The 17,983-nt window shown below is 38.1% G+C and overlaps 1 protein-coding gene and 1 pseudogene across 1 annotated transcript in view; both read right to left on the reverse strand.

Annotated features, from left to right (window-relative positions):
* Positions 1-1,175: 1,175 nt before the first annotated feature.
* The window catches only part of RHOBTB3 (Rho related BTB domain containing 3), a 55,557-nt gene continuing 38,749 nt past the window's right edge, over positions 1,176-17,983 (reverse strand). The window contains exons 9-12 of the mRNA XM_081826539.1: positions 17,101-17,274; positions 14,597-14,763; positions 9,418-9,514; positions 1,176-4,096 (exon numbers count right to left, since the gene is read on the reverse strand). Of these exons, the coding sequence (XP_081682665.1) occupies positions 3,981-4,096; positions 9,418-9,514; positions 14,597-14,763; positions 17,101-17,274 (554 nt within the window). The 3' untranslated portion in view covers positions 1,176-3,980. The remainder of the gene's footprint in view (positions 4,097-9,417; positions 9,515-14,596; positions 14,764-17,100; positions 17,275-17,983) is intronic.
* On the reverse strand, positions 13,101-13,239 carry LOC115940933 (small nucleolar RNA SNORA62/SNORA6 family; annotated as a pseudogene).

The following is a 17,983-nucleotide window of genomic DNA, read 5'->3' on the forward strand; positions in this document are numbered from 1 at the left end:
ATCCCCAACCTCCACCTCTGGCAAACACCAATCTGTTCTCTGTATGAGCCTGGTGGCTTTTGTTGTTGCTGTTGTTTTAAGATTCCACATGTAAGTGAGCTCACATGGTATTTGTCCTTCTCAGTTGGACTTATTTCACTTAACGTAACGCCCTCAAGGTCCATCCATGTCACAAATGGCAAGATTTCATAGTTTTTTATACCTGAATAATACTCCATTGTATATATACACCACATTTGCCTTATCCCTTTTTCATCCAATGATTGAGACTTAGGTTGTTTTCATGTCTTGGCTATTGTAAATAATGCTGCAATGAACATGGAGGTGCAGATAACTTTTCAAGTTAGTTTTTTCATTTTTTTTTCAGATAAATACCCAAATGTGGAACTGCTAGATCATATCGTAGTTTCATTTTTAATTTTTTGAGGAACCTCTTCACTGTTTTCCATAGTGGCTGCACCAATCTGTTTCCACCAGCATTCCACAAGGGTTCCTTTTTCTCCACATCCTCGCCAACACGTTATCTCATCTTTTTGATAATAGCCATTCTAACAGGTGTAAGGTGATACTTCATTGTGGTTTTGATTTGCATGTCTGGCTCTGCTAAGCATCTTTTCATGTGCCTGTTGACCATGTCTATGTCTTCTTTAGAAAAATATCTCTGTTCAGATTCTCTGCCCATGTTTCAATTACATTGTGTTGCTTTGTTGCTAAGAGATGTATGAGTTCTTTACATATTTTGGATATTAACCCATTATAAGATAAATGATTTTGCATGAACTTTCTCCCCTTCAGTAGCTTGTCTTTCCATTTTGTTGGAAAGTTCCAACTTCTTAACCTTTTATTACGCAGAGCGGCTTCCCTACTTCTCAAAAGTCTTGGCCTCAGCCAACACTCAAGCCCATGGGGCTCACTTCCATGGTAAATAATTATCAAAACATTTTTCTAAATAAAGGCAGTTATTTTGTTAAGAGAAATTCTGGTACCAGCTGGTCAAGGTAATATAAATGTCTTTATCTCATCACAGGCATCTACAACATCAACAATATTCTACATACCCTACATGTAATGGAAATTATCTGTGAAACATAGTTATGCTTGAGAAACACAGGCAGTATTCCCAAATTTATTCTAGCATTTCCACATCCGAGGTAAAATAATTGCAGGACACTGTGTTAAACTTGTTTTAAAAAAGGTTTATTTGTTACAAAATGTTAAATACTAAAACTAAAAACATATAAATTCAGGTCAGGCTATATTAAAATACACACATACCCTTCTTAGCAAAATTATTAAAGATTGAATTAAACAGATGCTTTAAATAAAATAAAGTACTCTTGAGGAAATTTTTTTTCTAATTATGTCAGTGTAGTGTAGTTTTTAAAATTGCAATTGAAAAGTTTAGCTGTCTTGGAAGTTCAATTTATCCAACTGTTCGGTTTTCTGCCACTGCCCAATGTGAAGCTGCCATGCCGGCTGGACAAGGTGAATTTCAGTTATGTTACTGAAACTTCTATTTTATAAGCCTACTCTCTTATAATAGGAACAGAGAGCACTCAGAAGTATACAAAGGGCTATATAAGGTGAAAACCTGGCCCAAAAAGAAAAGGCCTTAGTTCTATCACACAGTATCTTCTCTAATTAAAATGATTGGTAAATATATTGAAGCAGAGATGAACTCAAAGCATACATTCATCTAGAAATAATCTTTCAATTAAAAAAAAAACTCAAAAAGAGCACTCATTTCTCCAAGATAGTTTATAAGTATTTTTAAATTTCTTGTTATTTTAAATTGAGTTAATTCAAAGGTACTGAAGAGTCTAGGTTTAAAAACTAATTTGATTACTGTTCTGACTAGCTCTGAAGAGCCACAACATCTGTGTGCTCGAGTTACTCACACAGGTGGTAAAGGACTTTCGTAATAAAATCTACATGCTCAACACCCACAGAGCACCTGCTTCCAAACTCAACTTCCACTCAGGTGAAACAACCTCAAAAGTATCTATGGTCTATGTAAATGTGAAATAGTACTTTCAAGAAAATATTTTGCTTTAGAACTTAATGTTTTTTTCAATTTCCTAGATCAAAAGTTACTGATTTAGAATTTTAAGTGCTGTAATTCACATAGGGGAAAGACTACCTTAGGAAGAACATACGGCTATTACTGTGTTTTAAAAGATCTTATATGTGATGAATTTCTAGAGATCTACTATAGTATTTATTCTTTACAATGCTTATCCTTATCAAATGGGATTTGCCAAGAGTTAACTCAAGTGATTAAAATACAAAAAACATAAAATGCATTCCAGTAATCTTCATTGATATAATCTAATTAAAATCAGGTTTCTTGGAAGATATATATAGGGCATTTTTACTGTTTTACTCTAACAGTGTTGATATACATCCAAGGACTAACTGTATAGTATTATGTCTAATACTGTGGTATAAAACTGTTTAATCAAACCTTTGAATAGTTGAAAAAACTTGGTGTCCTTGAAGTCATTAGAAATTAAAAGAAAAATATATCCCAATACTGAATTACAGATGAAAATGATGTTATCGATAAATAGTAATCTCGTTTTCCATCTCTCGGCTTGTGAGCTCCTAATTATTTCTGTTGACATGTGATACAAGAGAAACTATAATTCTATGCTAGTACCATTTTCTATGTACTGAGTCTTTAACCTTTCTCTTAACTTACTGGGTTATCTTGAAGGACAAGATTCATGCTACTCCTCATTAAATAACATTATGGTCCTTAGAATTCAAACAATTCAAGCCGCAGGTCTCCTAACCTTAGTAAGTGCATGAAACAAAAAAACTCTTAAGCCACTGATTGCAATTTCTCTAGAAAGCATCTCTTCCTACGAGCATTTTTATAAATGCGTTTTAAATTCACCCCGGTCAGTCGCTTTTACCAACACCCCGGTCTTAGAATGAGCAAGAAAGCATTTGTTCAACTGTGATAGAGCCAGAACCGTGAGCGTTTTAAAGCTGAGTAAACACAAGGCGTATCTCCCTTGCCCGCCAAGGTGGCAGCAGAGCCCCCTCCACCCCTCGTGGTACAGACGTCCCCAAGAATGGGAAACCCCACGTGATCTCTTCGCTCCAGCAAGCCTCCTTCTCTTCCCTCCATGTCAGTGCCTCTTTTTTGCTTTCAGAGAGAATGATGTTTGAGCAAGAAAATACAATACATATCCTGTTAGGAGACACACATACTTTGGGGGGCCCAGTGCAAAGTGAAAATGCAGGGCCTCTCTTTAAACATTATTAAGAATTTCAAGATGGCAACAGCAGAGCATCGAACCAAGCACGGGGCCCTGGTGGTGAGACAGGTGCAACGGCTGTGAAGCCAGCCCTGTTCAGGTTTCCTGCCCAGTCAGAATCCCACAGAAGAGACAAAGTGGCTCAGCTGGGTTGTCCACATAAAAAACAAAGCTTTTTCATGATGGTCCAAACACTGTCACTGATGTGAAATCAGGCGGCATTTCACTCTCAAAATCCCATGCAAATTTCTATTCCTAAAATTTCAGATTGATCAGCTTTACCCTAGATTTTTCATTATTGAAATAGTCATACTGGGTCTTTAAAATGCCCTTATTTTAATAGAGCAATTAATCAGACATAATGAAAAATTTTAATTAATACTACATGATTTTTTTTTTTTAACTTAAACATTACTTAACTGGGAGGTGTATTAATATCACTAAAGCAACTGGGCATTTTAAAGGGGAAAAGAAGCTGTATGACAGCTTTACATACTAGAATGGTGAAGCCTTGGTTTTAGCCTACGGTATATTTCGTTCCCTTTTAAGATCACAATAGTAGTTTTTTTCAGAGAACTAACAAACACACTAAGCTGTATGGTAGTTTTTTAAACACCCATATTGGTTTCAGTCACAGAATTTTACTGGAACACAGAGGTATCCCATTCTTCTTCATAATAATAATAAAAAGCATATGCATATAAAAGCTCTGGGTTACATTACTAAGCAACGACATTTCCGGGAGTGAATATACTTCCTGTATTCCGCAAGCTGCTTCAAGTACATATTCGATGGCCATCTGTGCTTTTCAACAAAACTGCGTTCTTCCACTAAAATTTTTAGAAAAAGAATGTTAATTGCATATATTTTATTTTGGATCAAGTTTAGATATTAACTACTGATTTCCTATTTAATAGAGGATATGTGAGTTCGGCTACATATCCCCTACCTTTCTCTCAATGCGTCCACAACTGTTTAACACACTTTCGGTAAAATCAGTCATCAGGATTTAAATTATTATGTGATTTGCAACAATATACGTCTTGTCCACTGCTTCATCAAGTACTACGTATATTCTTTTGTTTTTCCTTACGAATAAGACTTTTCTTGGAGATAACAGACTTGTTTTTCACTTAGTTTTCTTTGTAGCTACCTCAGCCTCCCAAACTCTTTCAGGTCCTCTCAAGTCTATTCTCTCAAGTCTCCACCCAGCCACAGTCACCGGACAAGCTAACCACTCTGGTGGCAGCTGCTGGCCCCTTATCCTCACAGCCCTGCACCCTCCTGCTTTCTAGGCCTGCTTCCTGCTTCTGTGTTGGATCCCTCCACTCTTGCACTCCAGGCCCTTCACTCAGTTTATTTTCCATTTTTGGTGAAGCACAAACTTTATTAGCTCTCTGAAAAAGAGGGTACCGTCTGAATCATTTTTGAGACCTTGCCTGTGATGAAACATCTTTATCCTCTTCACACATAATTGATAATTTGGTTTAGTACAGAATTCTAGGTGGAAAACTTCCCTCAGAATGTTGAAGACAGAATTCCACTGCATTCTAGTTTCCAAGGTTATTAAACACTCCTCTACCATTCAGATTTATAGCTCTTGGCAAGTAATCTGTGTTCTTTTAAAACTTTCATATTTTTCTATTTATAGTCGGTGTTCTTGTACGTCCCAGGGATGGGCTTTGTTCACTCATAACGCTGAGCGCCTAGCAGGTCCTTTCAGTCTTAAGACTCGGGTCCTTCAGGACTAGGATAATTTCTTGTATTACTTCCTTGATAATTTCCTCTCCACTGTTTTATTTTGTATTAACTTCTTTTACTCAGATACTTCATCTCCTGGATTGAGCCCCAAACTTTTTAAAAAAACTTTCTCTCCTCTTTCTTTATCTTTTTGTCTTACTTTTTAGAAGATGTCCTCATCTTTATCTTTCAACTTTTATGTAGTTGTTTCAACTCTTATTTAGGGTTTTGTTTTTTGTTGTTGTTGTTTTGTTTTTGTTTTTTGCTATCATGTTTGTAATTTCCAAGAACTCCTTGTTTTTGTATTGTTTTCTAGACTATGATAAAGCATACATAACATAAAATTTACTATCTTAACGATTTTTAAGTATATAGTTCAGTATCATCATGTACATTCACATTGTGGTGCAATCAATTTCCAGAACTCTTCTCATCTTGCAAAATTAAAACTCTATACCCATTAACAATTCCCTATTTCCCTGTCACCCCCAGTCCCTGGCAACCATCATTCTATTTTCTGTCTTTGTGAATATTGTTTCTTTTTAAATAACATTCTCTCCTGCTTTATGAATTTATATCTTTTATTCTCTGAGGATATTAATTTTAGGATTTTTAAAGGTTTTTTTCTATTCTTTCTCTTCTGTTTTTATTTTGGTTTTGGTATCTGTCTTTCATGTTAGATATTGCCTAAAATATCTGAAGATCCTCAGTTATACCCTTACATTTAAGAGTGAGATAGTAGATAGCTGTTTGGATATCACATGGTCATGGGTAGGACTTACTGACTAGTGGAATAATTGAGCAGATATCTGTTGGGTTCACTGACAGAATTTCCAAATGATTGCATCTATATATTTTTTCTCCAGGGCCAGAGAAAGATGCTTCAATCTCATGCCCAGAGTGTGGGAGTCAAGGCAGCGATGCCCAGTGCCAGAATTCTAGAATCTGGACCCAGGAGGAGCTGGTAGCTTACCACACAACGTGTACACTTCCACGTGATCCTCATGTTTTCAGTTCAGCTTTTTTTTTTTAATAAGATTTTACTTATTTGACAGAGAGAGAGATAGTGAGAGAGGGAACACAAGCAGGAGGAGTGGGAGAGGGAGAAGCAGGCTCCCCGTGGAGCAGGGAGCCTAATGTGGGGCTGGATCCCAGGACCCTGGGATCATGACCTGAGCTGAAGGCAGATGCTTAACCGACTGAGCCACCCAGGCGCCCCTTCAGTTCAGCTCCTTAACCCAACCAATCTCAGCTATACCTGGAGTTTGTGATTCTATAACTTTTTTGGTTTAATTTCGCCAGGAATAAACCTCCCATCTCCTACGATGATGAAGAAGGAGTTGCCTGCCTGGGTGGGATGGAGTGCAGCAAAAGCTTTTTCATAACTTTCTTTTTTTTTTTTTTAAAGATTTTATTTATTTATTTATTTATTTTAGAGAGTGCACGTGAGCTGGGGGAGAGGGAGAGAATCTCAAGCAGACCCCCTGCTGAGCGCAGAGCCGATGTAGGGCTCCACCCCAAGACCAAGACCCAAGCCAAACCCCAGAGTCAGATGCTCAACTGAGTGAGCCACCCAGGCGCCCCCTTCTTCATAACTTTTAACTAATTCTACTGCTTTCAGCCCGTAGCCTCATTCTGCTTTCTGAAATACCTGGTCCCTCAGATTTCTAAGGCTTCTTGGTTTTCTGCTGGGTGTCTCAGCTTGCTTCTCATCAGCATTCCCTTCTGCGGGTACTTAGATTTCCTTCTGCAAAGTCAGTTCCCACTTCCCCATCTACTATTTGACCTCATATATTACAATTCGGATTAATAAGGTTATGATCCAGGCCGCAGGACGTGTACAAAAAGAAACAACCTAGCAGCTCAGGGAAGTTAGTTGTAGGGTTCATTAGTACACAAACATGACATAAGACTACTCCTTTGGTTAAGATTTAAAAAAAGAGAGAGAAAAGTTATCACAGATGAGCTCTGGCAGCCAGCAAAAACCAAAACAGGACAAAAAACTCCACAATATATATTATGTAACATAATATTGAGCTAAATCAAACTGTGAGAATAATGAATCCATAAATGCCAAGGGTAACTTATTTTCCTATGCATTGCTATTTGTGTTTAAAAGAGTCCAACATATAAAATATACCTAACATTGAATGAGCTACTTAACTGACTTCTGCTGTATCAATGTCAGCATTAACATGACATCTTGTCTAGTCTCACTTTTCTGTTTCTAAACACCCCTAAAGAAGAAGAATTCTCAGGCAAGAGAAAACGCTTCACAGAATTCCAATGATTACTTGATAATGTTTGAAACTGAAAATGGGAAATTATTTAAGGGAGCTGTAAACTGTGACAAGAACCCTTCCAACTTCAAGTGGCTATGTGAGGCAGTTCAAGTGTGAGACAACAGAGAGGAGAGGTGACCAGGACATTCTGAAGGAGACATGCTACTGTAAATGGGCTGAGCTACTGCTCAGCTCCAGGTTGCTGCCATGTGGGAAGATGGGCCCAGGGCAGCCAGATCTTCCAACTTTTCAAAAGAAGCCAGAAATTTGGATTTTTAAGATGTGACATGTTACAATTTTTAAATGGTGACACTAAAAAAAAAGTAATACCGTGTGGTCCAAATAAAACCCCTTGGCAGACTGTATTCAGCTACTTTCGACCCACAGATTCCCAGTTTGTGACCACTCAATTAGACTATCTAATTCTCCTTTATCCACCAGGGGCTTTTTTCTCTGCCCCCAAGGACACATGACAGCAGGTCCTGAACATAAACAGGTACCACTGAATTGGAGCATTCATGATACCTTTTTAGTTCCCATCAAAGGAACAGAAGACAATCAAGGACACAGCCTCATCCTCTTACCTGCCTTCTCAAATTACATCCTGGAGTCCTGCTTCTCACTATGCCAGTTGGTCATAACATACTTTATAGTCAATTGTATAAGTAATAAAATAAAAATTTATAATTCGAAGGATTTATAGAGCACCTTTCTCCTAAGGTTGTACTAGTGCTCCATGTGTGGCATTCATCTATACAAGACAGTAAATGGAAAATACGAATGAAGGGGACCTAAGGCAGCATCACAAAGGTAGTTCTAGAATCACAATGTTCACTCATTTCATTTTGAATTGATTTCTTAAAGAATGACTGTATTAGAATGTCCCTCCTAACAGCAAGAAGCATGCCTTCTCTTTATGAATGGAATTAGTTTCCTTCTTGCACAAAGTAGATGGTTAGGAAATACCTATATTCTGCCTTACTACGACTGCACTAATAATTCAGCTCTATGTAAGAAGGCTCCCAATAGGCATACGATGTTTGTCAACTAACTGAATCTATCTGCCAGAAATAGACGGTTTCCTGGTTTCCTTATCTGTGCAAGTAGCTGAAAGAAACCAGAGATCTTCAAATATTTTAGCAGCAGATTATCTTTTAGAAGTCAAATTTTACGGAGAACAGCAGATAAAACAGATAAAAGTGGAACTACTCTGGTTAAAGGGCTGGGCGTCCAAGATCTACAAACTCCAGCCTCCCCTTCTCCTTTCCCTCCTCTTCCTCAGCCGCTCCCCGCTCTCCGCCCACACCTCAGAAAAGCTGCAGGTATCTCCAAGGACACCTCCCTGCTTAGAGTTTAAAACCACTTAACTGGATTATTCCCTGCACCTAGGCTAGATAACATGAGCAAACCATCGTATCTAAACTGACCGTCTACTCTGATGACTCTTCTGTTTTCATTTTCTTTCTTCTTATGCAGCACTCAGGAGCTCACACTTTGATTGGTTTTAATCTTGACAATTTACCTTAAAGATCACATTAGGTATACTCTCTATTCAGTACGTTTTGCAACATTCTTTGACCAATTAAAAAACTGTTAATTCCCAAGTAATATAATGGATTACTATACAGATAGACTTAAATAGATGTAGATATCAGAACTACATATTATAAATAATAAAGGATAGTTACAATTCCTTCACAAGAAAAAATGTTTAAATCTGTACTGTTTAAATTTTGCTTCTGACTTAGGTGGTTAAAAACCAAGGTATCATTTATCACAATCAAATGCCACCTGAGGCCACCTTATCTCTCTACTTCAGAGAAAAGGTGCACTTAAAAATGGATGGGAGCTATAAAACAATCATTAGAAAGCTTCTTGTGTAACACTGGTCAAGCTGTTTTTATAACCAGGTGACTGTAAGTTAAAGTATCCTCCATTACCACACTGTGTAGTTAAGATGAATGTATTACACTGACTTTTTTTTTTTACTTTTTGTTTTTTAACAACTACTATTCCTTAACCAACTGAGCCACCCAGGCGCCCTAACAACTACTATTCCTACAAACTATGTCTTCAACCTAAGAACAAAGAACGAAGTTTTCTTTTCAAAACAGTAATTGGCAATCTACCTGAAAGATCCTGAAATTCAGGCTTTTGGCTGAAGATGAGGTAGTTAGTGGCAATGAAATGAAGTAGCCAGGTTGAAAGGCAATCGGAGTGGTGAAACTGCAAGAAAAGTGGAAAGTGAAACAATGTTGTATATAATAACCATCGAGACGATGAATAGGTGGAGAGAATGGTCTGGGACAAGTCGCAGAGAGCCCGACTCCATGTTGACGGCATCCATATATGATGCAGCCTTCTGCCTATTCTGAGAGCAGAAAGGAAAAGGGAGAATTCTTTACATGTAATACAAAAATTATATCAGTGAAGAAACCAAATCAAATGAGTAACAAGCCACCGGGGCTGGAGTGGCTAAGTGTCTTGGACAGCGGCACGCCGCGTCAGTGGTTAACAGAGACTCTTGGAGGTTCTTAAGGATTTCCTTTAAGCTTTTAATCTAAGGTCACGGCCTTTACTAATTGCACTTACATCTGTGTAGCAGAGATAAGATTATGGTTAGCGGAGGTACACACGTGGCCATATCTAAACAAGTTCACCTGAGGAGCAAACCGAAAAATATTTTGTGGAGGAAATGTCATCAATCTAAGGAGATGGGTTTCAATGTGTACGTATTTCTATGAGAAGGTTATGTCTGAACAGTTGCTTTTAACTAGGATGTAGTTAAAAGGATGCTTTTAACTAGGACGTAGTAATCCAACTCACTATAATTTCCAGTACGTTTCTCATTTTGAATTTCAAAAGCTAATGGAAGGGAAACTCAGAGCACCATGGCCATGACATCCTCACCTTGGTGCCAGTCCAGTGATGCTCACCGATCCATCTAAGCACTCAATTCAGACTACAGTAATGTGCTGGCAGTCCACTGTGATACATGAGTATAGTTCTTTTTGTTATTATTGTGGTCAAAATACACATAACATAAAATTTACCATTTTAACCTTCTTTAAGAGTACCAGTGGCATTAAGTAAATTCACATTATTATGCAACCATCCCCACTATTTCCAGAATGTTTTTATCATCCCAAACTGAAACTCTATACTCATTAAACAATAACTCCCCTTTTGCCCCTACCCCTAGTCCCTGGTAACCACTATTCTATGTTTCTCTCTATGAATTTGACTATTCCAGGTACCTCACAGACACTGACATATACAATAGGTATGCTTTCTCTGTCTGGTTTATTGTACTTAGTATAATGTCCTCAAGTATCATCCATGTTGCAGCATGTATTACAATGCCATTCCTTTTTAGGACTGAGTAATATTCCACTGCATGTATATACCCTATTTTATTTATTCATTCATCTGTTGATGGATATTTAGGCTGTTCACCTTTAAGCTAAATATAGCTCTTTTAAGGAAACTCAAAAATATTATATAAGCAATAAGTAATGCCAAATCAAAGAAAGATTTATAATCCCACATCTTAAGGAAGAAACTCAAGCATTGCTCTTTTAAAAAGTTATAATGTGGGAATATTTTCACATGTAAATCCACAGGTTCCTTGATTTTCATCATACAAAATCAGAATTTTTGAATTGTAAGACACTTTATGGTTCATCAAATCCCACATCACATTTTACCAATTTTTATTCACCTTAACTTTCAGCATATAGATGTGAGCGATCTCAAAGAGACAGAACAAGAATGTGTAGCTATTTTAACGGAAGCCACCAGCACTATCAGATGACTAACCCAAAGCAGATAACCTACAAACAAAAGTTGAAAACATCGCCTAAGGGCTGTGACTTTTTGGAGAAGGAAGATCAAAGAAATGAATAGCTGGCTACAAAAACGTGGTAAAATGCAGAATTTTATTTTTGACCAAGATTTAAGATATCATAACTGTAGGCTCTTAGCGAAGATAAAGAGCAGTTCACTGTAAGAACTACTTTTTTGGAAGAATATGTGCTAACCTGAGAAAGCAGGTTTATTTATTTGTTTGTTTGTTTTATGATTAAGTTATTTATTTCAGAGAGAGAGAGCATGCGCATGTGCACACATGAGTAGGAGGGGCAGAGGGAGAGGGAGAGAACCTTAAGCAGACTCCCCGCTGAGCATGGAGCCTGATGCGACTCAGGGCTCAATCCCACAACCCCGAGATTACAACTTGAGCAGAAACCAAGAATTGGATGCTTATCTGACTGTGCCACCCAGGCACCCAAGACAAAGCAGGCTGAAGCTGAAATAAACAACAGAATAAAAAAGAAAGGCTTTGAAAATACCACAAACAAAATGTTATAGCATTTAATAGCTCTGTGAAGAATAATAATGGTGGAGAAAACACCCAGAAACTCACAAAGAGATGATCAGAAACAAAACTGGTGGCCTGAAGCAGCCAAATAAATATTAATGCACAGATTATAAGTAAGATATTGAGTTTTTATAAGTAAGATATTGAGTTTGAAACCTTAAATATGGTTAACAGGACTTCAGAGGAATCACCAAAGTTCGGCTAGTTAGGGTATAAAAGGGAGCAGAGATAAGAAGATGTCTACCAGAGTTCAAAGAACTTAATCTGATTGAGGGAAAAAAGCTTCTCCTGCAAGATAGAAGTCCAACTTGATGGAAACAGATGAACTTGAGGGAGAAACGTTAGGGGAAGGAGGAAGCAGAAGTGAGAGAATACCAAACTGCTCAACTATATCAAAGGTATGAAGGATGCTTTCCTGATAAACAATGCAAAGCTACCAGAGATGACAACAGAGCGTTTGGAAATTCTGATCATTCAAAAAGCTACTCAAAGTTTAATTCTGCTAAAAGACAATTTCACCTCCCAGAAGTCAGAGAAACAATGAAGGAAAGGTTAACTAAATTCTGACCAACAGTATGAACTGGCTGGTGAACTAAAGCCTCAAACTAGAAACTTCCAAGAGAACTGGTGAAGAAAATGATCCTGTTATCTTGGATTTGTAATTGCCAAATTAGGGACCACCAGGAATAGAATAAGGGAAAACTGGTAAATGGAGACTTAATCCTAGAAAACAGAAAAGTCTTCAGAAACAAAAAGTAAAATTCAAAAAGGGCTGGTGTCTTAAACTTTTAAAGTTAAAGAGAAATAAATAAGGATAATTACATAATCAGAAAGCACAGAGTCAGGGAAAACAGGTCAGGAAGAACCGCTGACGACGCAACCATAAAAGACATGCACGTGTGCACACGTCCATGCGTGCGACCTAAAACATCATTGCAACCGGACAGGAGATTCTCGGATGCAGGAACTAAAAGGATACGACAAGATAAGGAAAGAAAAGCTTGTGACCATTTTTTTTTATTAAAGATTTTATTTATTTGACAGAGAGACAGCGAGAGAGGGAACACAAGCAGGGCCAGTGGGAGAGAGAGAGAAGCAGGCTTCCCGCCGAGCAGGGAGCCTGATGTGGGGCTCGATCCCAGGACTCTGGGATCATGACCTGAGCTGGAGGCAGACGCTTAATGACTGAGCCACCCAGGCGCCCCATTGTGACCATTTTTTTAAAGTATGACAGACTTGGTAGAAGAGTATGAAAATGATACATCAAAAATGAAGAGAGGTTGTGAAAAATACCAGAATGAATGAAAAAGAAATTTTAAACTAAATCTAGAGGTTAGCTATTTATCCCAAGCTCAGTGTAAATACATTAGAGAGATCGAGGTTACTCAGGTTTTGGCGGGGGGGGTGGGGGAGGGGTTGGTTTGGTTTGGTTTTACCTGTAGCAAGAATTACTATCACACTGCTCTCATTGGGCCAGAGACCCTTGTGGTGTTAGCAAAGGACTTAGCCCTCGTGTGCACGCTGCCTACACTTGTGAGAGTGGCTTCAGCTCTGAGCTCCAACACTGTGCAGAAGGTTACTCAGTTTTCTAAATTAAATTTTATCCTTAAAATTTAATATATATGGTCTTAACACTTGATTATGAAAGAAATGAACTCCAAAATAGTTAAGGAGACAGTAAGAGAAGACCTAGATGCTTCAAATGAATTCTTGAATCTTATGCCCAGAAATATACATTATTGCTTTATGAATTCATCTCAACGGGGAGGCAAGCTTTTAGCGGTCTTTCCTTTGCCCCATTATGTGGCTCCATTTTAGCAACTTGAAGACAAAGTTGTCCTCTTTTTCTAATTTTGGATATCAAAGGTGATAGGGATAGCCAAATGTTGTATGCCAGATAACATTTTACAGTGTCCTGATGGTTACCAATGATGGATCAGATATATTCCTGTGAAAAAGACCTAGAAGTTTCAGCTTACGGCAAGTTCAATATAGACCATTATATTCCATGACTGCCACAAGCCTTAAAACTGTCATAGGGCAGAGGATGGAACAGTAGAATAACCAAGGGTAAGATGACATGTCTGGATAAACTTCCTGGTTCCTCTTAGGGGGAATGAGGAAATAACAGATTTTTAACTGGGACAACATCAGCAAGCAGGTTCCAGCAGGCTTCAAGACGGCAAACCTAGTTTATAGATCGGCCCGGTCCTTTGTGAGATTCAGATTCTAGGGTCTCTGTGACTGCAGTTATTCACAATTAGCTTAACCGTGTAAACTCTGTTCCCTACAATGTGTAGCAATGCAATTCTTAAAAAACAAAAAGGCCCTAAGCTTAAGAAGCCAGAAAGTATGGTGTACTGTAGTAATTCTCAACTCAAATGTTTATACTGGATATACATGAGACATATCAACAAACGGCACTTTGAAAGGATTAATGAAGTACCAATACCTCCTACAAACAACTGGGAAACTTCAAAACACGTCCATGACGTGAAAGGATGAATGAATGAACAAATAAATGAGTTTAGCCTAACCATCTCTGTTAGCATGCATGGACCAATTCTTCTTGAACCCTAAGATGTGACTGCTTTGGGGAAATTCAACCTAAGTTCTATTTCCTATAATGCCGACATGGCGTAATAAAGCACCATACTCAGATGACTCCAATAAAGGCCACCATTTGGGTGAAAACTTTCCTATCCGCAAATTCTACCTCCTTGGAAAAAAACTGCTCAAAAATCTGATGCTTCAAAATGATCTAGCCACAGAAATTGCAGTGAGGGCACTTTACCCTCATTTGGCCAAACTTCCAAACTGAGACAAACACTAATGTATCTCTCAACAAATAGAAATTTTTTAAAAGTAGTATAATTTTTAGAAGAATTTCTTTTTTTTAATCAAACAACCAGATACACAGGGGCAAGTACCTTGGCTTTTTTGAGCAGGTCAACTATATCCAGGTTCATAGATGCCAACTCCCTGCTCGGCATGCTCTGCAGCTGCGTGATGATGAACAGCTCACAGATGTGCTGCAGTCTGGACACCTGATACATCTCAGCACAGATCAGAAGACACATAGCCTGGAAAATGCCCGCTGAGGCAGGAAGGGAAATAAGAGCAAATGGACAATAAAGCCGTTTCTTTTATGATCTAAAACAAAACAACAACAAAAAGCAAACCAACAACAATAAAACAAGGCTGACTATATCACCCAGTGTACAACAGAATGCAGAGAAAAAGCCTAGAAGGAGTGAGTCTGCACTCTACACTAGTATGCCATTTTATTTATTTACTTATTTTTAAAGGTTTTATTTTTAAGAAATTTCGACACCCAACACGGGGCACGAACTCACCACCCTGTGATCAAGAGTTGCACGCTCCACCGACGGAGCCCCTATAAATAGGCACCCCTATTATGCCATTTTAAAAAGAATTAATTTAAGCCGTCACACTCTAAAGTGAATATTTTCATTGTTGTTTTTTTTAGTTCTTCAGAGAAGGCAATTCTACAATTGCCCTTAAATAATCAGTTCTAAGGCTGTTATGTAATTCTTTAGGCTAGCTAAACTAAATCCTTGTAATTTTTCTTCTCTTTAGTCCCCAGGTTTGTTTGTTGTTTTTATTGTGGCAAAACAAGCATAACATAAAATTTATCACTAACTACTTTAAAGTGTACGGTTCGGTGGCATTAAGGTACATTCACATTGTGGTGCAACCATCACCATCATCCATTTCCAGAACTTTTTTCTTCTTCCCAAACTGAAACTCTATACCCATTAAGCAATAACACCCCATTTCCACCTTCCCTTAACCCCTGGCAATCACTCAGGTTGTTTGTGTGTGTGTGTGTTTGTGTTTTTTTTTAAACTTCCCTAGATGTGATTTTTCAGGTTATTCTCTTTCTAAGTTCTCCTTAAATTTCTTGCATTGTTTTGTAGCTAGGAACCAAGAACACTGTGTATGATCCATACTTAACACAATGAATAGATCATCTTTCTTTCTGCGATTTCCCAATACAAACATTCTAGTACTGATCTACTTTCTGATTATTAATTTTGATTCATTTTCTCCCCACACCTTTTACCAAGTTTTAAAGTGCTTTGTCCTATAGTTATTAGTGCTTCTCTGAGCATTTTTTCTAATTAGCAAGAGAAGACCTAAAATTTGAAGCTTCAATTTATTAGTGGGAGGATGACTGAGAAACTAAATTTTCTTATTATTCAAATCTGGGTCAAAATTTTTATTTAACATACAAATTCGCCAATATTAAAATAATAAAATAAACAATAACACACATTCTGATGAGAATCTATGCTTTCCTTTTTATTAAGGAAATATAATAAGCCCATCTGTAACACTGACAGTAGCAACTGTAACTGGCCTCAAAATACTCTACAGCTGGCTGCAAGACCAGAATTAATTCAGTTAAAAAAGGAATTTTCTTTTTTTGAACTTCTAAAACCTTTCACTAGAGGGCTCATGACTTGTTTAAAACTTGAAGAAATTTTAATAACAAAGGTTGAAAAAGTTCTTAATCTAAAAGTGAAAGCAATAAATCTGAAGAGAGCGATGGTCTGAAATGTGTGTTTTCTTTTTATATTTGCTAGAATACCTGGCCAGGTCCTGTAATCAAGGTCTCGGCCTCCTTGACTAAGTAAGTAAACCGCCAGGGATTTATTCTAGTTGTGTTTGTGGTACTTGTGTTTGTGGTGGGAGCCATCTAGTGGCCAGAGGAAGAAGATGAATTAAGGGGGCTTCCGTGCCGGCATCCCAAAGCTCTAGGACTGTAGAAAGGATTTTACAATTCCTCCAAGGAGACCCCCAGCTAGAAAAAAACCCTGCAAGGTCTGTTCCAACCTACAGCTGCCAAAGATGATTAGTTTTTAGTCAAAGACAGTCCTAAGTCAGTAAATAGGGATATAAATCCTCCAGTCTGCTGGGTATCCTAAACATCTCAGGAAAGGTTTTTGGAGAAGTTAGTTTAAGGAGGGTATGACTTTAGGGGTATTCAGAAGAAGGCTTTAAAAAAAACCCTCACATTCTCTGAGCCACAGAGATGACCAAGGGGTCTCAGAATATTCAAAGTCCTTAAAAGTGCCTCAATCACAAGTTAGAGCCATAAAAGCTGCTGCCCTAACCTCTTCTCTTTATAGAAGGGATGTTCCAGTCTGTAGAATTAGTCACTGGGTACCACAAAACACCTCCATTCCTAGGTGTCCACATAATCACCACACTGTTGGGGCTGCCTGGGATGTGAGAACTGACTGAAAATTCATGGTTGTCCCAATACCACCTCACCTGACTAGTACATTCCATGATATCAACTCTGATCAATCTTAAGGAAAAACAAATTTCATAGAAAGCACTTTATCAAAATGAGTGACAAGGAAATAAAAGTTGTAAGATAGTATCTAATATTCAGACTGCTCACCTGGGCAACAGGAGTCTGTGTATAGGTATTCTAAGAATGACAAGAAAGTCTCTTTGGAAACACCATAAACTGGAATCAGAACACTCTTTGCTTCCATGTAATTCCCATTAAACATGGCTGCCATCACTTCACAACGGGCCACCAGGATGGCCCTGTGGGCTGGCACCGTTGTACCTGCAAGGTTTAAAAGCAAAAAGCTAAGTTACATAAACTTGCAGAGTTGTTATTCTAGCAATCTCCCTGTCAGTTAGAGTGGTATTGTGTTAGGCACAGCTAAGCTGATGTCAGAAAGCAAAGTTTGGGGAGATAACCAGCATTAATCAGAAACTTCTTAGTTTTTAACTGAAAAACAGAGTTCAAAAGTTGATTTTGAAACTGACAATTTATAAGACAGGCAATTATGTTACTCAGTTTATATTTTATGAAGATAGAAACACTGAAATGAAATATTTTGCTTCCTGTTTTTATAATGAAACATGCATCCTCTGCAATTGGCTTGAAATACCATCATCCATTCTTACCCATGTGCCTCCCAAGAAAACACTGCCATTATCCTTGGACACACTCAAAGAACAGGTCCTGGCCACGCTTCCCCTTATGAGAAAGAGGAAACTGTAGAAAGTGAACTATCCCTTGGCCTAAGCAATCCATGTGTTACCACAAGTATGGCAAGGGACTTCTGTGTGGAGCCAAGGGGAGCATTTCAGAAGTTATGGAAAATTTGGGAGAGGACAACCTAGTCCCTGGATGTCTCTCCAGTGTACTACCTCCTCAGGGAACAGTGCTGCTTCCAGAAGAGCCAGAGCTACTTTAAATTTTAAAGGTCCCTCAGCCCGTACCCTTCTCTGAAGCTCATTAAACTAAACTGACTCTCTAGCGAAAG

Source organism: Leptonychotes weddellii, chromosome 7 (assembly GCF_054177405.1).
Source record: "Leptonychotes weddellii isolate Sample4059 chromosome 7, ASM5417740v2, whole genome shotgun sequence".
In the NCBI taxonomy this organism is placed as follows: domain Eukaryota; kingdom Metazoa; phylum Chordata; class Mammalia; order Carnivora; family Phocidae; genus Leptonychotes; species Leptonychotes weddellii.